At 37.2% G+C, this 21,858-nt stretch overlaps 1 protein-coding gene across 2 annotated transcripts in view; it reads left to right on the forward strand.

The window, feature by feature from the left end:
• The window catches only part of aasdhppt.S (aminoadipate-semialdehyde dehydrogenase-phosphopantetheinyl transferase S homeolog), a 32,281-nt gene extending 13,570 nt beyond the window's left edge, over positions 1-18,711 (forward strand). The window contains 4 exon segments of one of the 2 annotated variants that reach the window (NM_001092914.1): positions 192-313; positions 4,279-4,437; positions 13,149-13,226; positions 16,574-16,836. In NM_001092914.1, the coding sequence (NP_001086383.1) occupies positions 192-313; positions 4,279-4,437; positions 13,149-13,226; positions 16,574-16,723 (509 nt within the window). In that variant the 3' untranslated portion in view covers positions 16,724-16,836. 2 annotated transcript variants of the gene reach the window in all.
• The last annotated feature ends 3,147 nt before the right edge of the window (positions 18,712-21,858 follow it).

Here is a 21,858-nt window from a genome sequence, read left to right on the forward strand (position 1 = left end):
TCTTAATCATTTTAAAAAATTTGGATAAAATGGAGCTTTCTGGATAACAGAAGTGCATTACATTTCCTACTAGCAGGTTTTCGGTTCTGCAGGTGTTAGCCATTTAGCTTTAGACATTTTGATTTTTACTTTCATTTTAATTAAATTATCACTTTCTAAATTTGTTGGAAATCAACTTTGCAATTGTACAGGCAGCAGCTCGATTGAAGAATTCTTCCGACTCATGAATCGGCAATTCACGGAGAAAGAGTGGAACTCAATTAGGAGTATGAACAACGATTGGGCCCGACTGGACATGTTCTACAGGCACTGGGTAAGTTACATAGTTAAGTTACATAGTTAAATTGGGTTGAAAAAAGACAAAGTCCATCAAGTTCAACCCCTCCAAATGAAAACTCATTATCCATACACACACCCCTCCCTACTTTTAATTAAATTCTATATACCCATACCTATACTAACTATAGAGTTTAGTATCACAATAGCCTTTGATATTATGTCGGTCCAAAAAATCATCCAAGTCCCTCTTATAGTCATTAACTGAATCAGCATCACAACATCACCCGGCAGTGCATTCCACAACCTCACTGTCCTGACTGTGAAGAACCCCCTACGTTGCTTCAAATGAAAGTTCTTTTCTTCTAGTCTGAAGGGGAGGCCTCTGGTACGGTGATCCTCTTTATGGGTAAAAAGGTCCCCTGCTATTTGTCTATAATGTCCTCTAATGTACTTGTAAAGTGTAATCATGTCCCCTCGCAAGCGCCTTTTTTCCAGAGAAAACAACCCCAACCTTGACAGTCTACCCTCATAATTTGTCTTCGATCCCTCTAACCAATTTAGTTGCATTTAGTCTCAGCACTCTCTCCAGTTTTCATCCCTTGAGTTAATGCCCTTTTTTATGAAAAACAGAACTTTAAGTGCCCATGAACACAGGGTACTCAAAAAATAGAATGTAGACCAATGAATATAGACCATTTGGTTTATTGGGAAGAATGAGGTGCCGTAATGAAATTTTTCACCATTTGTTAAATTGGATAGAACCAGAACTTTAGTCATGGAGACACATTTTTTCTTATATAGATACACAAGTGGTTTATTCTCAGTGACAGCCCACTAACCTAAAAATTGTTCTTTGTTAATGTCTTTAATTGTGGAAATTTAAAATGTTGCAGAGCCTCATTCTCTTAGGGAAGTATGTACATGGGCAGTGGTCCCCAACCTTTTTTTTGCACCACGGACCGGATGGGACGGGCTAATGCGTGGACAAAATGACACTGTCCAAACATTTTTGGTCCTTGTCGTGATCAGTAGAAAGTTTCCTGGGCTTTGCACAGCTGTTGTCATGGACATGGCTTATCAAGGAGCTGGGATTGAAGGTAACTAGGGCCTTTTAAATTTTTGTTATAGACTGCAGCCAGGACCAGAGGAGCCGCCGCCAACCCGGCCAACCTTAGAAATGGCGACCCTCCGACACCATTAAGGGTCTGGCCAACAAATCTCCTCTTCTTCACGGAGACTTATCTCCCTGATCTGCCTTCCGCCGTCTAAAATGTAAATCGCCTGGGGGCAGGCACACAGAGCACTTAGTTTTCCGAAGTCGCCCGAAGTTTCCTCGTGAGGCAATTATGGGTGACTTCGGAAAACAAAGCTTCCGTGTGCCTGCCCCCAGGCGATTTACATTTTAGCTGGCAGAAGGCAGATCGTGGAGATTACTCGCCACGAAGAAGAAGATATGTGTCGCCTGGCGAATAATATCCCCGAATCTGCCTGTGTGACCAGACCCTAAATCAGCTTCCTGAGTTGTTGCAGTCATGCTGGGCTGGGGCAGTGCGATCCCTCAATAGACTGGAGTCCTATTTTCATTTGTAATCAGCTTATGGAGGGATTGCGACGCCCCCAGTCCAGTGTTACTGAAACAATTCAGGAAGATGATTTAATGGTGTTGGAAAGTCACTGTTACTCAGGTTTGCTTCGAGCGGCTTTCGGGAGCGCTGCTTATATTACGCATGCAGCTTCTTTTCACTGATACCGACACATTCCTTTTTTTATAGGAACATGTCAGTATCACTTTAAGGTGGCCATACAGAGGCTGACCTATATGGTACTTCAACAGAGCAGTCTATGGACCAAGTGCATGTCTGCTTTTCAGTTATTCCATTTCTTCTGGCCAACAGCAGGATCACTTCTTATCGGCCGGCTGAATTTAGAGGATCTTTTCTGTCTAAATCTCCCCCTCAACTTACCCTTCGTGCCCAGATCAAGTCAAGCACTATGGTTTTGGGCCAAACGTACTGCTTTCCTAAACAGAACATAAATACATCTTTTGATTTAAAATTATTATGCATGTGTGCTAGCAGTTAAAGGGTTTTTTAACTTTTGAGATAACTTTTAGTATTTTGCAGTAGGTTTTAATTTTTTATTATTTGTGGTTTTTGAGTTGTTTAGCTTTTTATTCATCAGCTCTTCAATTTGCATCTTAAGCAATCTGGTAACTAGGGTTCAAATTACCCTTCGTTAACGTGCATTGATTTGAATAAGAGACTGGAATATGAATAGGAGAGGCCTGAATAGAAGGATCAGTAATAAAAAGTAACAATAGCAGTAGATGTGATCTATTTCGATTTTGCCAAAGCGTTTCATACCGTGCCCCAAAAACTACTGCTTTCTAAACTAAGGTCTGTTAGGAAGCTGGCTACAGGATCGGGTACAGAGGGTGTTTGTTAATGGGACATTCTCTACTTGGCATAAGGTTCTTAGTGGGGTCCCCCAGGGCTCGGTATTGGGTCCACTTTTATTTAACTTGTTTATTAATGACTTAGGGGAGGGTATTGTAAGTAATGTATCAGTGTTTGCAGATGACACAAAACTATCCAGCCCAATTAATTCCATCCATGATGTGACATCCTTGCAACATGATCTTGACAAACTGGCAATCTGGGCAGCTAAGTGGCAAATGAGATTCAATGTTGATAAATGTAAAGTCATGCACCGGCTTAATTGGAGATGTTCACGCTGGAGAAGAGGCGCTTAAGGAGTGCTATGATAACTATGTATAAATATATAAGGAGATCATATAATAATCTCTCTAATGCTTTATTTACCAGTAGGTCTTTCCAGCTGACACAAGGTCACCCATTCTGATTAGAAGAAAAGAGGTTCCACCTAAATATTGGGAAGGGGTTTGTTACAGTGAGAGCTGTGAAGATGTGGAATTCTCTCCCTGAATCAGTGGTACAGGCTGATACATTAGATAGCTTTAAGAAGGGGTTGGGTGATGTTTTAGCAAATGAGGGAATACAGGTTTATGGGAGATAGCTCATAGTATAAGTTGATCCAGGGACTAGTCCCATTTTGGAGTCAGGAAGGAATTTTTCCCCCTCTGAGGCAAATTGGAGAGGCTTCAGATGTTTTTTTTTTTTTGCCTTCCTCTGGATCAACTGGCAGTTAGACAGATTAAAAAAAACAAAAAACTAAAAGGTTGAACTTGATGGACGTGTGTCTTTTTTCAACCTTACTTACTATGTTACTATGTACTGTATTTGTAGCCTTACAAAGCATTTGTTTTTTAGAAGGGAGTCAGCGAAGCCCATTTGAAAGCTGCAAAGAGTCAAAAGAAAAAGGCAAATAACTATAAAACTATAAAAAAATAAATAATGAAAACCAATTGTAACGTAAGCTAAGGTGAAGATTGCACACAGCAGATCATATGTAGGAACACTGGTGCAGCTTTGCACCTGTGCAGTGCTAAATAGCTGAGCTAGAATGTCTTTCTGTCTTGCAGTAGGCTGCTCAAATCTATTTGCTGTAGGTGACTGCCCTGATGCAAAAATGCCCATGGTAAATGAGGCCCATTAAGCCAGTTGCAATACAAACTGAGAAACAGTAATGTGCCATCAGTATGGGAGAGGTTCTCAGCTAAACACAGAGGAACCTTAAACTGAGCAGGAACTATATTCTCTTCTGCAGGTGGCTGAAATAAAAAGAAAAGAACGTACAGTGTTAATATGGTTTTGGACTTCATTTACATGTTAAATGCTGGAGACAGAAATATGTTTACGGACTTTATTAGGGAAAAAGTGTGCACTCTTTGAAGCCAACTAATGTGGATTCAATTCTTTAGTTGGCTGACAACATTATATGCATTATTAATTTCAGAATGTGAAACATTTATAGGGTTGACTGAACAGATATGTTAATGTTAAGATATGAGGGAAGGATAGTAAATAATGTATGTGCGTAGATTGTATTTTGGCATTGTGTATGTGTTTGTATTTGCAGGCTCTCAAAGAAAGCTTTATAAAAGCCATTGGGGTTGGACTAGGATTTAACCTGCAACGGATTGAGTTTGAAGTATCGCCTGTAACTATGGAAATAGGCAAAATTTACAAAGAGACCAAAATGTTTTTGGATGATGAAGAGGAAACATGGACATTTGAGGTACTGGATTTTTGTGTTTGAGTATTTAAATACCACAAATAATTTTGACAATCAGAATAGTTACACAGGGTCCATAAGTCCATCCCCTCCAGAAGCACAGTCATACTGACCCTCCATACACACACACATGAACTATATATACCAATATCTATCCTAAGTGTACATTTTAGTATCACAATAGTAGGGATGCACCGAATCCACAGCGAAAGATTTTGCAAATCCAAATTTGCATATGCAAATTAGGGGAAGGAAGGGGGAAACATTTTTTAATTCCTTGTTTTGTGACAAAAAGCCAAGAGATTTCCCTCCCGTCCCTAATTTGCATATGCAAATTAGGATTTGGTTCGCCCAGGCAGGAGGATTCTGATGAATTCTGCTGTAAAAGGCTGAATCCCGAATCCTGGATTCGGTGCATCCCTACACAATAGCCTTGGATATTATGATTGTCCAAGAAAACATCCAAACGCCTCTTAAAAGCATTGACAGAATCAGCCATTGCAACATCATCCAGCAGTGCATTCCCCAACCTCAGTTTGCTCATTGGGGTGTCTTGGTCTGGAGGTGATTCTGGGTTGGCAGCAGGGGGGGTTAAAAAAAAAAGAGAGAATATATTGCCCTCCTAAACACCACTTGTGCCAACCAGGCATCAGACAGATCAATGTCTTTTATACTGTATAATAGAATAACTATATAATATAGTTACGTACTTCGCATGTGTACGAACTGGTAAGTATCTTGGTTGCAGCAGCAATGCAGCACTTTCTGTGTATAGAAAGTTGTGTACCTGGGGGTGATATGAGAAAAATGGACCCAAAAAACCACAGCTCTAGGCATGCTACTGTATGTATGGGACTGGCACAGATATTACTAACTTGATGCATTCAATTATGGGAAGGAGTGTGGTATTTTGGCCACATGCAGAAATAATAATAACAACTTCATCTCCTTTATAGAAAAATGTTATATTTTTTCCAAAATATTCTGTAAAAGGATTAGGCTGCTCATTTACATAGAGGATACTGCTGTTGTGCAGCTCTATGCGGAGAAGAGATTGCATGTAGATTGAGATGTACAAATTATATAGAAATATAAGCAAACGTGCCTCTTTCTAAATATAACACTACAATTAAGCAATTGAATTTCAGTCATGGTCCATGAGAAGTATGATTTATTCTGAATGCTGAAAGCCAAACCTTGAATCATAGCACACTTTTTGAATTATCCTTAAATCTGGAAATGCTAATTCCTTTTTGGATTTTTTTTTTAGGTAGAAATTTTCAGAAAAACTAAATATGTTATAGTTTTTTGAGGTATTCATATTTTTTAGTGTATTTTTCAGAGCTGTACTTTTAATGTTGTAGTTTCAAGTCACCAGAAAAAATAACCCTGCTGAGGTTCTACAGAACTCAATGGGAATTTTCAACTTTATTTACCCAGTTTATTAAAACATTCAAGATTTTCGGCCTCATTGAATATTCATCGCTACAGACCACGGAAGCCACTATTTGTTTCAAGTTTTCTCATAAATAAGCTGGTGTTTGCGGGGAAAAATGTGAAAAGTCTTTTTTCAGGGTTTGTTTGCGCTTATGTTTTTTTTTTCTCAAATCCAAATTTCTATTAACCTAACTCATCGGGGGCAGATTAGCAAAACTGCAGTTTTCTTCAGGCTGTGATTCAAGGAAATCACGGTGAAACTTGGGGATATAAAAAAAATATGTAAGTATTTTCTCAAATCATGAATAGTCAGGATATATTAAAGTGAAAATTCATCATAAAAACACATCAAGTAAAAGCTGTTGAACTTGTTTAGAAGTCTGTGAGCATATTCTTTAACAACTTTATTTTACCAATTTACTGGGAAAAAAGTAAAAATGTATATGATAAATAAAACTGCTCCTTACAGGCTTGGCCATTGGACAAGCACAAGAGCATTGGGTATTGAAAATGAATAGAAATATTTGATTTTCACAAGTGAAAAAATGCAAACGTAATTATTTTTTTTTGTGTTTAAACAATCACTTGCGCTTTTTCTGCATTTTTTTTCTAGCCCATTTTTTTCCCCTCAGACGTTTTGATAAATCTGTCAATTAAAGGTTTAGTTTAGCAGTTTTACTTGCTATTGCATCTGTAACTTTTGGCATTTCCTATCGTTATCCCTTTAATACCCATGCACCCTTTAGGGTCAGGCCACGCAGGGCATTTTGGGGAGATTTGGTCGCCTGGCGACTAATCGCCTCGTTTTTGCGGCGATCAATCCCCCCAAACGCCTTCCCTGACACTGTGCCTGCTAAAATGAAAAAACACTGGCGCTAATCACACGCGGCGGTTCGTTTTCCGAAGTTGCCTCGAGAAATGTACAGCAGAATCAGAGCGCAATAAAACTTCTGGAGCTGTTGGCTTTTTAAGTCAACAGCATACAATATAAAATGTATGGAAATATTGTGGGGATTTCTGGGTATTAAAAAACTCACAAGCTGCAAACATTCATAGCGTTAAAGGAGATGGTTAACTAAAGAAGTAGGCTAGAAATGTTGTACATTAGCCTTTTAGCAGTAAAGATCTGTGTCTCCAAAGATGCCCCAGTAGCTCCCCATCTTCTTTTCTGCCGATTCACTGCACATGCTCTGTGCTGCTGTCACTTACTGAACTTAGGGACCCACTCACAATATACAGTACATATAGAATAGAAATGTCACAATACAAGGCTGATTAATAATTAATACAGATCTTTCCAAGATGGTGACCCCCTGTGACAAGTTTGAAGTCCTGGATCATTGCTGCTATTGACAAGCTGCAGCTTTAGGCTGGTGCAATAAGTTCAGTATATAAAATATGGCATTTTTAGCCCTAGTCAAACCTGATCTTTACAGATGTTTATTTTGAAATTCTATTTAGGGTCTTTATTGACTTGAGTTGCAATCTATGCATTACAGAAATGAACAAATAGTTTTTTTTTTTTTTTACTGTATAATACTGCTATAAACAAATGCATTAAAAGTTTAAATAGAAATTTTCGTTCAGATGTATGAATATTTAATATTTCTGTAGCAATAAACCAGCTGCAGAACATCATAAAATGAACGCAAGTGAAAATCATTGTATTATTGATTGCAAAGTTATTAAAGAGAAAAAAAAATCACAAAGATTCTTAAAAACGAGAAGATAAAATCTTGTCTTTGTTTATATTGTAGTGGAAGTGCTGCAAGAAATGCCTGTGCTGCTTAATTCAGGGCTTTCTTCCAAGCGAATGACCATGTAAATGATACCACTTGTAATCTCCCATACAGCTTTCAGCAGCCAATTCTCGAGAACTGCAGAAATTACTTTGGGAAAAACAAATAAAAGGATTTAAATATTTTAGAAAACTAAACCTTAAAACCTTGTCCCTGTTCCTGTATCTGGGCCCCAGAGCACCAAGCACCATTCATAATCTTGGTGTTGTAGACAATTTTATAACCCAATATGCATTCTGTGAGCGTGTAGCATAATCTCCTTGCACAAGTGGTCTACAGCTTCACATCAAGGAAAGTTGTAATTAAATGTCTCTGCAGAGGGCTGACACATGAGGACTAGCAGCTCTCTGTTTATTCCAAAAACAATAATGCAAATAAGGTATGAATGTCCTGTCCATAATTCTGGTGCAGAAATAATTCTTATGGTCACAAAAAGAATGTCTTAGCAAGATATGGAAATATTATTTACCTTACTGTAGGTTATTTCCCATCATTTTGTGATTACTAATGATTCATAGTAACATCAAAATAATGATGTAAGATGAGTATTGGATTCATTTTAACACATTTCTTAAGTCTGCCCATTAGTAACCAGTCTCATCTCTATGCAGCACTTTTACTGTTCTACATTTGGGTTTGGCAATATTTGAGTTTGCATAGGGCTGCTGTACTAGCCAAATGTGCATCTGACTACAAAAACATGTCTCCAAAGCTGTTTCCCTAAGCTCCATACACCGAGTTTTTCTCCTTTCCATGCACAGAATGTCATGTTGAGTAAATAAAAATGCCCAGTTGGTATTTAAAGCGCCCACATCACACTGATACAGTATGTGCATTACTATTGGCACCAGGGAGAGGTCTGGTCAAGATAGAAAGATATGAAGTTATTGAGTTAACTTCAGTGTTGGGGTTCTTTAATGTCCTTGTGGTTAGGCACATCTAAACCACGCATTTAAAGAGTTCTAAAGTTCATGGACTCTGCCAATATCCTTTAAAATGGGAAATCTGTCTAGTTATTTAAGGAATGTTATATCTGGTTTGTCCAGCTATACTGATATCACTGATTAGCACCACCAGTACTCCTCTGAGTTGGGCTAGACAGAAAGGCAAAGGCAACAGAGGATGCTCCTGTTTGACAGAAGTGTAAATAGGAAATCTAAGAAAACAACAAGTAATGCAACTTTTTAGCTTTAGTTACAACACCTTAGTTATGCTCACACCCATCAACAACTGTTAGTCTTCTATAGAATGTTGTGCCTCACTCCACAAATACTTTTCCACTGTCTTAACCTAGCAGTCACTAGAAAGCAAACTAGAAAATTTCTGCAAAAACCCTACTAGTTCCACTTCCACCCCACGCTCCACTTGCTACCGCCTTTACCACTCTTTGAGCCCACCCAACTCTGACATACATTGGTATTTGAAAGTTTGTGAACCCTTTAAAATCTTCTATATTTATATGACCAAACAAGTCCTAAAGTGCATGAAGAAAACCTAGCGAAACAAACAAAAACATATCTACGTATGGCAAAAGGAAGTGAATCCTTAGGATTATCATATAATTTGCTCTGGTGTCTTCTGTCAATGGGATGACAATCAGTGCCCTGTTTTATTTAAAGAAACAGGGATCCAACAAAGCTTAATCACACATATAACACATTTGTGGATGTGTATCATGGCTCATAAAAAGCGTTATTGATGGCCACGAAGCTGGAAAAGGTTACAAGACTATCTTCAAATAGTTTGGACTCCACCAATCAACAGTTAGACCGATTGTGTACAAATGAAGGAAATTCAAGACCATTGTTATCCTACCCAGATGTGGTTGACTATCTTTGCAAGGCATCTAATCATCTTAGAGGTTATAAAGGAACCCAGAGTAACTTCTAAGCTACTGAAGGCCTGTCTCACATTTGTGAATGTTGATGTTCATGAGTCCACCAGCAGGAGAACACTGAACAGCAGTGATGTGTATGGCAGGGTAGCAAGGAGAAAGCCACTGCTCTCCCCCAAAAATATTGCTGACCGTCTACAGTCTGCTAAAGATCATGTGGACAAACCAGAAGGATACTAGAAGAATGTTTTGTGGACGGATGAAGCTAAAATAGAAGTTTTGTCTTAAATGAGGAGTATTACATTTGGAGAAAGAAATCACTGCATTACAGCTTAAGAACCTTATCCCATCTGTAAAACATTGTGGTGGGAGTGTATTGGTTTGGGCCTGTTTTGCTGCATCTAGGCCTGGACTGCTTTCCATGATTCTTGAAACAATGAATTCTGAACTATACCTGAGAATTCTAAAGTTAAAATATCAAGCCATCTGAGACAGTGGGTCATGCAGCAACACAACGATCTTAAACACACAAGTTGTTCTGCAATGGCTTGGTAGTGACCCTCATCCAATTCAAATGGAAAGGCCTAAAGAGATCAGTTCACCAACAGCCACCAACATCCAAGAGCTAAAATGGAGGAATGGGTTAATATTTGTTGATGTGGAGGACTGATCAACAGTTACCATAAAAGTTTAGTTGCAGTTATTGCTGCACATAGAGGGGTCACGCCAAATACTTAGAGCATAATTCACTTTCTTTTGCCACACCGATGTGTTATTGGATTTATTTTTTTTCAATAAATACATCACCAAATATATTTTTGTTTAACTAGGTTTAGTTCATCTACTTTTTAGCACTTAAATCAGATGATGTTTTAGGTCACATTCATATAAAAATATAGAAAATGGTAAATGGCTTAAAAACTTAGAAGACACCACTGTAGCATAAACCATCTGTCTTTTGTCACCCTTTTTCTTTTACATTGTAAGCAGTAATAAAAATATTCATATTCATTTTTAAATTTATTGATTTGTAAAACCTGTACCTTTTATTGTAGGATCAATTTAAATAGCCAGTTTTTTCCTCCCCTGTAGTACGTTTGGGCTCTGCCATTACATAAAGTGAGTTGGATGATTTCTTTAGAAGTTAATGTTAGCTTTGTTAAACGTTTTGACATTGTCTCTTTTAGCCTCACCCACTGTTTATTCATTTACGTCAATACTTCCACTGGAAAATACTAACTTGTTCTTAAATACTAATCAATTCTAACTATTTGTCCATTACATGTTCAGCAGAGCTTGAAATTTGGCCAATTTTTGGTCCATGCTTCCTAATGAAAGAAATTCATAGTTTTCTATTCCTTACAGAGCCTTCTCTTTAAAAATATTTCCCTGGTCCAATAACTCATGTTATATAATATATGTTTTAATGAGAATGAATTACCACCTTTCCCTAATGTTCCAACCTTCTCTTATGTATGATTTCTTCTAAAAAAAAAGTAAATTAAATGTGGGCCTGCGGTCGCAGTCATGCATGCATAAATCCACGCTTTGATAAAGCACGTTGTTTTGAGTAATTTAGAATTTCTATTGGACAGTCCACTATATGAATCTTAATATAATTTTAGGTTAAGAAGTTAGAAAATTAATGTGCTCTGGTCGTTTATACGGCACAAAGGGCTGGCACACCTCAAAGTTTCCATTAATATTAACAGTTAAATGCCTAATGACATTCATTTTTCTTTATTTTCCTTTGTAACTGTTATCGTTTTGTTGACTGCTGGCAGGTTTAAAGGGCACCAATAATGATCAAACTGATCCACTAAACAAATATAAAGTACTAACAATTTCTAACTCCGATTTTTAAATATACCAAAATTTTCCTTCTTATAAAAAGCACCTGATCGCTGCACTCGTCACAACTTCTCTGGGTCCTTCCTAGCTGTGCCTGCCATCTTTGAAAGCAGCTTTTCCTCTTGTGTTATTATGCGCCATCTGAAATCTTGCACATACACATTGTTATTTACTAAAATCCGAAATTTCTCATTATTTTTTTAAAACACTTCGACCAAACTGTAATCCACATTTTTATCTTATTTATCAATAAATTAACTCAAAATCTGGTGCGGTAAAAGACCCTAAAATCTTGAAAAATTCTGAATCGTACAATGTTTTTTGGATTGATTCCTTGAAAACCAAGAATTATTCAGAGTATTGTACAAAACCCAACGCAGATCATTATATTTTCTAATAGTAAATGGGACATCTGCCATTGACTTCTACATGATCTTCATGATAACTCCAACCAGAAAATATCGGACTTTAGTAAATAACCCGTTAAATAATCTGGATACAAACCAATGCCTAGCAGCAAAGAAACAGACAATATTTTAAATTTGGTGGTTACGTCGGGGCTGAAAGAAAATCTTGCATTAGTTCAACTTGAACTGGGCAGCAAACTGGAAAATGAGGTTCAATGTTGATAAATGCAAGGTTATGCACTTTGGCAAAAATAATATAAATGCAAGTTATACACTAAATGGCAGTGTGTTGGGAGTTTTCTTAAATGAGAAGGATCTCATAACACGTTGTCTAATTCTGGGCAGTGTCATTCTGTGGCTACTAAAGCAAATAAAGTTCTGTCTTGTATAAAAAAGGGCATTAACTCAAGGGATGAAAACATAATTATGCCTCTTTATAGGTCCCTGGTAAGGCCTCATCTGGAGTATGCAGTGCAGTTTTGGACTCCAGTCCTTAAGAGGGATATAAATGAGCTGGAGAGAGTGCAGAGACGTGCAACTAAATTGGTTAGAGGGACGGAAGACTAAATTATGAGGGGAGACTGTCAAGGTTGGGGTTGTTTTCTCTGGAAAAAAAGCGCTTGCGAGGGGACATGATTATACTTTACAAGTACATTAGAGGACATTATAGACAAATAGCAGGGGACCTTTTTACCCATAAAGTGGATCACTGTACCAGAGGCCACCCCTTTAGACTAGAAGAAAAGAACTTTCATTTGAAGCAACGTAGGGGGTTCTTCACAATCAGGACAGTGAGGTTGTGGAATGCACTGCTGGGTGATATTGTGATGCTGATTCAGTTAATGCCTTTAAGAATGGCTTGGATAATTTTTTGGACAGACATCATATCAAAGGCTATTGTGATACTAAGCTCTATAGTTAGTATAGATATGGGTATATAGAATTTAATTAAAAGTAGGGAGGTGTGTGTGTATGGATGCTGGGTTTTCATTTGGAGGGGTTGAACTTGATGGACTTTGTCTTTTTTCAACCCAATTTAACTATGTAACTATGTAACTTTCTTTTCAGGACTAACACAATGTATATTGTGTATATTGGGTTAGGGATGTGGGACACAGTGAAGATATGCACATGCCTCGGCTGATTTGCATATAAGTGTCCCGAGATGATCTTGCCCCTTCCAAAGCTGTCATTGGCTTATTATATTATTAAACCTGCTTAATTGTTTTTAAAACATGTTAATATGCCATTTTATAGTAGCTGTCTCTGTAGTGCTGAAAGAATGTATAGTTATTTTTTTAGATTGTAACATCAAAAAATCACCACAACTCTGGCCGCTGTGGTTCACCCAAAGATAAAATTTAAATAGATTTTCATTTTTTGTAGGAAATTCTGCTAGATAACCAGCACCATGTTGCTGTTGCTTTGGGAGAATTGGATCATCTACAGCATCAGAGTCCCAAGGTGAAGTATAAATAATGGTCTATTTAGAATTACATGCTTCTCAGATTTATTAATAAATGCTATAAGAACATACTGTATATCATATGCATCAAGCTTGAACCCAATATGAATAATTGCTGCATTATTCCTAGGATCCTAAACACAAATATAGTTGTTTCACTTAAAGGACAAGGAAAGGCAAAAAAATAAAATCCCATTTCTACTTTCTTTAATGAAAAAGAAACCTATCTCCAATATACTTTAATTAAAAAATGTGTACAGTTTTTATAAGAAACCTGACTGAATGCAGTGAAATTCTCCCTTCATTTACTGCTGTGGATAGGAATAGTCAGACGGTCCCTAACTGCTGAGCAGGGAAACAATCATACTTATGAACAGCAGGGGGAGCCCCCGCCTTACTTACCAGCCATGCAGAATTCAAGCAGCTTTGTTTATGACGATCCCTAAGCAGCCCAGACCACACTGAGCATGTGCAGGGTCAGGGTCAGGCAAAGATGTTTAACAAAGTTACAAGATGACAGCCCCCTGTGGCCAACTTTGAAAGCATAAATCATTTGTTTGATTAGGCTTGTGGTGCAGTAAGTTCATGCTTATGTTTAGTATACAAAATACAGCATTTCTAGCCTTATTCTATTTTAGACTTTCCTTGTCCTTTAACGATACAAGATAACATTATTCCTATTGTGCCTTACCGATCCAAAAATAGAATTCTGCATCCTTCACATTAAACTGAACCTGTTCCATCTGAATCCTGATACGTTATTTACATGTAACGGTTCAGGATGGTATAAAGCCTACATTATGCTGTTTCTGTCTCCTAAAATATAATGTTTTTTTTTTTTTTAACTCCTCGTTTTTCATAAAGGTATAATGTCTAGGGATGCACCGAATCCACTTTTGGATTCGGCCGAATCCCCAAATCCATCTTGGAAGATTCAGCCGAATCCTGAACCGAATTTGCATATGCAAATTAGGGGCAGGGAAAGAAAAAGTGGAAAAAATTGGTTTACTTACTTGTTTTGTAACAAAAAGTCATGTGAAATCCCACCCTCCCCACTATTTACATATGCAAATTAGGATTCAGTTCGACCAGGCACAAGGATTCGGCCGATTCCGAATCCTGCTGAAAAAGGCCGAATCCCGAACCGAATCCTGGATTCGGTGCATCCCTAATAATGTCATGGGAAAACATGTTTGTTTCAAATTGCATCAATTAATAGTGCTGCTCCAGCAAACTTCTGCACAGAAATCCATTTTTCCAAACGGATTTTTTTTTTTATATAATTATGAAATCAGACATGATACTAGACATATTGTCAGTTTCCTAGGTGACCCCAGTCATGTGACTGCTCTGATAAACTTCAGTCACGCTTTACCGCTACACTTTAAGTTGGAGTGATACCACCCTTCACCTCCCCCCCCCCCAGGAGCCCATCAGCAGAACAATAGAAGGTAACCAGATAACAGCTCCCTGGTAGAAACAAGAACAGCACTCAGTAGTAAAAATCCATGTCCCACTGCGACACATTCAGTTACATTGAGTAGGAGAAACAACAGCCTGTCTGATATCAGTTCTATCCTAAAGTGCTGGCTCTTTTTGAAAGCACATGACCAAACAAAATGACCTGAGTTGGCAGCCTATGCATCAGCATTACAACTATAAAAATACACTTGGGTTAGGAATTAAATTTTACAGCATAGAGTGAATTATTTTCAGTGTAAAAAGTGTTATTTAGAAATAAAAACTGCACCATAAAAATAATGACAGGTTTTTACAAGTATATTTTAACCTTGAGTGGTAAATTATGTGAACACTCCTTATAACTTAATTGTAAACAGTCTAAGCTATTATGCAGGAATTTACTTGCCATTTATGTAAAGTGTCCTTAGTTGCAGCAGTGAAGGTGTTAATCTGCATTACTGGCAGTTGGGGTGCTTAGAATGACTTATTGCAAATGTGTAATTTACTGTATTAATAATAGAGGTCTGTAGTGAAGGATAAAGCGAAAGATTAAAGGGAACTCTTGTGGCTTAAAGGAACAGTTCAATGTAAAAATAAAAACTGTGTAAATAGATAGGCTGTGCAAAATAAAACATGTTTCTAATATAGTTAGTTAGCCAAAAATGTAATGTATAAAGGCTGGAGTGACTGGATGTGTAACATAATAGCCAGAACATTACTTCCTGCTTTTCAGCTCTATAACTCTGAGTTAGTCAGCGACTTGAAGGGGGGCCACATGGGACATTTCTGTTCAGTGAGTTTGCAATTGATCCTCAGCATTCAGCTCAGATTCAAAAGCAACAGTTATGACTTATGTGCCCCCCCTCAAGTCACTGATTGGTTACTGCCTGGTAACCAATCAGTGTAAACCAAGAGAGCTGCTAAGCAGGAAGTAGTGTTCTGGCTGTTATGTTACACATCCAGTCACTCCAGCCTTTATACATTATATTTTTGGCTAACTAACTATATTAGAAACATTTTCTATTTTGCATAGCCTATCTGTTTTCCCAGTTTTTATTTTGACACTTAACAATTCCTTTAAACAGCAATGTCATCATCATTATATATTTCTATAACTTCAGCAGTTAATAATCATTTTATTACAATAAAGGGTTAGAGAATAAAACAGTAGGATTAGAAGGCTGTGATCAGGATAAAGGGCATTTGTGGCAATGTTTGTCCCTTCATTGATGGAACTGAGGGACAGTACATGTAAGCTCCACACAAATTTCTGCAGCTCACTGTAAATATCCCCTACTACCTGTCACTTATCCTCTGCAGCTTCAGGGTGCTCTGTAACAGTCCAAACTGGAGAATTAGAGGACCCTGCTCACGGGGGCTTACAGTATAAAGAGTATTGGCAGCAATGCGTAGTTAATTTATACAAACGTGAGGAATTAAGTTGTTAAACAAAAAAGTTATTAAAAAAAAGAATTTCAAGTATTTGTACAGTATCTTAACATATAAGCACATTTGGAAAATACTACTTTTGAATGTTACAGAAGTAACTGTTGGGCAACTGTAGGCAATATGTAGTTGTATGCATTCCTATTATAATCATCAGCCTTGCTTTCTGGTGATTTTCAGCTATATTTTTCTATACCTTTATTACTGTGACTGTAATAATGTGAAAATTGTCTCTAGTGGAAGATCTTTCAAGTAGTAGAAGAGAAAGCTCCTTAAGAAGGTTCAAGGTGTAAAATGACTTTTGCTTTTAGTAGGGGCTCATATTCCGTTGATGGCCTAACTTTCCTCTTCACATGCAAGCAAAACCTAATTTTAGGAACTGTGTAAGGTTAAGTCACAGCCAGCATGTAATTGTTTTATTTTCTGTTACATTGGTCAGATTGGTGATGTGGCAGAGAACACCTTTACACTGCTCAATTTTGAAGACTTGATGGTATCTGCTATCCCAATGTCAGACGAAGATCCAGATTACTGGATTAACTTTCAATCAAAACAAGAACTTCCATTTCGCCAAAGAAGAAGTCGCTGACAGATTTCACCTTCATGAAATGGCTTATTCCAGCATGAGGCACCAATTTGAAATGCACCACTAAAACAAAACATGGTTCAGGAAGCACATTAATAAACCATAATGCAACTGTAGAATCTGGTAGCAACTGCATTCTAGTGTTTGATGAAATTATATTTAATGCTTGAATCCAGAATGGTTTTAACTTTGGACAGTCCCGTGAAATATGTAATTAAGTTTCCAAACAGGGTACACAACACTTTATCACTTTAGTGGCAGAACAAAGAGGATTTAGTGGGCATCTTCATTTTGTCTTTAATGATGTGTGGATTAACCTGATACAAAAAAAAAAATACCAAACACCATGGATTATAAATTTAAGCAAGTGGTTTGCAATAGTCTACATGGGGATTTTTACCAAGGAACAATACTGGCTCAAAGACATACACCACTCGCTTACTGGAGAGCCTAGCAGTCGTTTCAGTAAGTAACTACTACCCAGTCCCAGAGCATCAGTGTATTTGGTGTTAGGAATGGATCTCTCGCTCAGCTATTTCATATCAGGAAACAGTCCACTATTAAGGACACATGATTCGATAAAGATACTTCATTCACCAAAAGAACCAATTATACAACATCATACAATATTCAGCAATGCCAAATCACAAAATATAGAGGCACATTTATCAAAGGCCTAACTCGAATACATGTTGAGTTTTTAAAACTTCCATAAATTCAAAATTCGACCAATCGAAATTTATTATGAAAAAACACATTTTTTAAATTAAAACTCTGATGAATTTGTGTTTAGGTTCTCCATGTCACTTTTCAGCATTAAGCTCCTAAAGGGTATTGGTGAAGACAGGATTAGGCAGGGGTTCACTAATGGGGCAATGTAATATGTTTAGCACAAAAAACTTTCACTTTAACCATTGGGAACATTAGTGGCCAAGATTTTCATTGTGTCCTTTTTGACTGATTTCAGACTTTAACGACTTCCTCACAAAGTTTCCTAACCAATGGCTTTGGTGAACGTGTGCAGTGTATGTAATAAAATGTCTCAAATGCCAAAATGTTTTTTGAGACAAATGATTTCACGAAACTCCAAGTGTCAATGCTAACCTTTGTTTAGCGATAATGAGCAATGTAATATTTGCCAGAGAATTATTTTACATTGCGAGCAGCGTTAAACATTTGCACTAAAGCCATTTTAAGCAACACTTGTGATTTTAATTACCTCCCTCCCTTTAGAGTGTTATCCTCCAAGCCACCCACAATGTTTCTACTATACAGATTGTGACAATATCATGACCTGGATTCATAAAAATCCTACTAGACATACAGTTTCTAAATTTAATTATGACTTTTATGCATTTTACTTTGCTTTTAACTTATATTCTATCAAGTAGACAAGCTCAAAAGGAGATAGATATATTCTTTAACCCAAATTAGTTAAATATGTTTTTATATAGTCTAGGGCGGCCATGACGTTACCAGGGAAATAATGTGCAGCATCATGAGAATTACATTCCAACATTGATTTCAAAGCATTAACCTCTTTGCTTAATAGTATTGCCACTACTAAATTCTTCTTTATCTAAGCATTAATCACTCACATTGGGCCATATCACAATGTTAGTTTTATGACATGAATGTGAGAATGTAAAGATCAGGGAGTTAAGATATTTAAAGCGTAATCCTGAAAATAATGAAATATTACAATGGAATGATTGCTGGTATGCCCCCCCAATTAAAAAAAACGATTCAATGTAATTAATCCTTGATGAGTTCATGACAAGTACAATATTGTAATGAGCTGCTTCATGAGGAATCTGCTGAGCAGTCTGACTCACAGTGGGGTGTGCAATAGTTTATGATTTAATAACATAAAATTAAATTTCATGTTCAAGGGGAATCTTTATTAACAGCATGTAATAATAAAACTGCTGAGTCGCTCCCTTTAGTTGCAGATTTTGTTCACTGAATTTAATAAAACTGATCAACTTAAATCTCTTTGGACTAAACTTCAAAACCGTCGGCTTTTAAAATTGCCCACTCATTCTGATTCACCCTTTGCCTACAAATCCTGACAGACAGTGATTTAGTTGTTTCAGTAAATGTAGATTTCCCTACATGGGCTTTCAAAATGTTTTTTGCAGCCCATGTGGTATGGGGTAGGACCGTATGTTTGGTAACGTCGTACCCTACTCCATACCACAGAGGATGCTCAATCCAATATCAGTTACACACAGAGGGAACCTCAAATATCTCTTAAGTGATACAAAGAGGATCATTATAACATGGATCAATTAATTCTGATGAATTGATCATTCATTTTGACACTTATATTAAATAAGAATTCAATCTCATGCTTTTTTATGGTCATGGAACTTCTCTGTGACTCATAATATCCTTATACTTTGCAAAAGGAGGTACTTTATTCACTATATATATACATGCATATTCTGTTAGGCTACCAACCTCAGAAAAAAATGGGCCTTCCTGGTTGTCTAGTGGCATATACTGTATATGAATTTTGGGTAAAAGGTAGAATGTTGGTGTATCTGGATTATCAGTCTTCAGGCAATGACCTGTTCTAGCTGAAATCACTCCATCTTGTACTGCAGTGTCCTCTAGATTTGAAAACTTTTTCTGAAAGCTGTGGGTTTAGAGGTTAAATTTTTGCATAGGTATGCAATCCATTACCTGGAAACCCCGTTATCTCTGTAATAATAAAACAGTACCTTGTTATTCATGGAAACTTAGCTACATCAATTAGTGATGTGCAGGTCAGGTAAAACCCGAACCCGCCCTCCCTCCACCCACCCATGCCTGTCTTCCGGGTTCCTTTTATAAAACCACACTGACCTTCCCCGCAGATGATGTCACAAAAGGGGAAAGGCGAGCAGGCTTGCAGCTATAAAAGCAGAATTTGGAAGCCGGCAGTGTAAGGTGGCGGGCAGGAGAGCAGGAAGAAGAGCTCGACCTGCCACCCGCAAATGGGGGTGCGAAGTTGGCCCGAACCGGACTGACCTGCGGGTAATCCTGTGGGCATCGGGCCAGCCCGTACATCATATAACATGAATCCATATTGTTGGAAAACAATGTCTGTACCTGTGATATACAGCATTATTAAGCTGTCTTGATTCATCAAAATGTAGTTCATTAGTTTCCGGCAGAATTAAAAGACAACTTTTATTACTTTAAGGGGCAGATTTATCAAGGGTCGAAGTGAAATTCGACTAGGGAATCGTTAAAATTCAATTCGGGTTATTTAAAAAAAAATGAATTCGATTTTGGAAATTTGTAGTTCATCTTAGTTTTAATAAACTTCCATGAATTCTAAACTCGACCCTTGATACATCTATCACTAAATGTATTGAGTTATTTTCCTAATACTGAACTTTGTGTGTCATTGAGTTAAAATTCACTTAGATTAATTACTGTGAAAGGGTCTAGATTTAGGGTCCATTTCTATATCTACTTGTGCACATCTTCCTCCCTTTGTCTGACCGACTGAGACTGCTGCCTTGGATGTGCCAATTAAGTTCTGTCTCTTCGTCTTATATTTTCCTGGTCTAATTTGATGTTTCTTTGGGATGCTATAGAGTGAAAAATACAAATAGAACACAATTAAGAAACCATGACTAAAAAAAAAGTAAAAACCAGCTTCAAATTATAGCAAGATTATATGGGGGTTATACATTTTGTTTGGATTCATACTTTGCTGCATCCAGTACATAAGCTCGGGTGTTGACCAATCACTGTTGCAAATGCAGCTATCATTGCGTTGATTCTTTTATTCCCATGATCATTACTTTCCTTTGTTGTGCATTTAAAATCAAGTCCCCCAGTAAACAATGTGACTGAGTACTAAGACCATGATGCACTTCCCCTTAACTCGGGGGCTGTAGTGAAAGTGATTCCCTGTTTTAAAGGCTGAATGGCCACTATTTGTACACAAAAAAAGAGAAAGATCGCCAGCACATGGTTTGCCTTTAAAAATATTTTTTTTTACAAAAATTGAGGTGTTAGTACCACACTTTGGCCAAAATATGTAAGTTCATGTGCCACGTCAAGACCCCTCTTTTGCCATAGTACCCAAACAATGATAAACCTATTCCCAGAGAGCTGGAGTTAATATGTAACCTCTGCCTCATTGTTCTAAACCTTAATCTAAATGTTAATCTTCACCTAATATAATGAGCCTTATCCCCAAATTGTGATTCTACTTTGTCTCTATGAGCACTTCATTTGTTAATTACTCCAGAAGAACATTGCACTTTCATTCAAAACTGATAATCTTTCATTTTTCTTTTGATTACTTTTCCTGACTTGGTAGTTTGATACACGACACATATTAAAATACATAATTGTCTGCATGATTAATGCTGTGATTGTTACCATCCATATTCAACTACTTAAAATTATGATTATTGTAGAGTAAAAAATTAGAAACGTTCCAATGTGGCTTTGTTCTTGTCTCATGAATAGTGTATATTTATAATTTTGTAATTTATTTGCTTATAATGCAGGGAATGGGGTTGCATGGTATTTTGTTCTTGAAAGAAGTTATTAATCTTTCATTTTTTCAGATGAGCAGATTTAATAACTGTCTCAAGAAAACTTCAAATGTGTAATTTATTCCCCCAAAATATGCCTATTTTATATAAAATAAAATGATCACCATCTTTGCAAGTGCACAAGATTTTTGTTGCTTCTGATCAACGTTTGTATTTTTGAATGGCTAGAAATGTTCTCATGCATATAAAATAGTTTTCAAAGTTCCAGGCTGTCTTCTTCTGTAGGATTCATACCAGTTCAGGAAAACTCTTCTAAGTTCAGTCAAGATTCAAGACGGGTCCGTAAAATTGCAATTTCAAATAAACATTCTGTATTCACTGATATGGAAGCATCTATTTTGGGGATAATTGGAGTCAAAAACTTATTTTTTTTGAAGACTGGAGCAATCAGTAGGCTCAACAGAATCTAAAATATACTTTTTAGGCTAATGGCACTAATGGTTTTGTCCACTATTACCGTGCCATGTAAAACAGCATTCGACGGTCTTGGTCTTGGTCTATGGTCTTGCACCATAGTCTGCTGTGGTGAATAAAGGTGTTTAGCCATATAAAAAAGGGACTTTTGGAATGCTG

This window comes from Xenopus laevis, chromosome 2S (assembly GCF_017654675.1).
Source record: "Xenopus laevis strain J_2021 chromosome 2S, Xenopus_laevis_v10.1, whole genome shotgun sequence".
Taxonomy (NCBI): Eukaryota; Metazoa; Chordata; class Amphibia; order Anura; family Pipidae; genus Xenopus; species Xenopus laevis.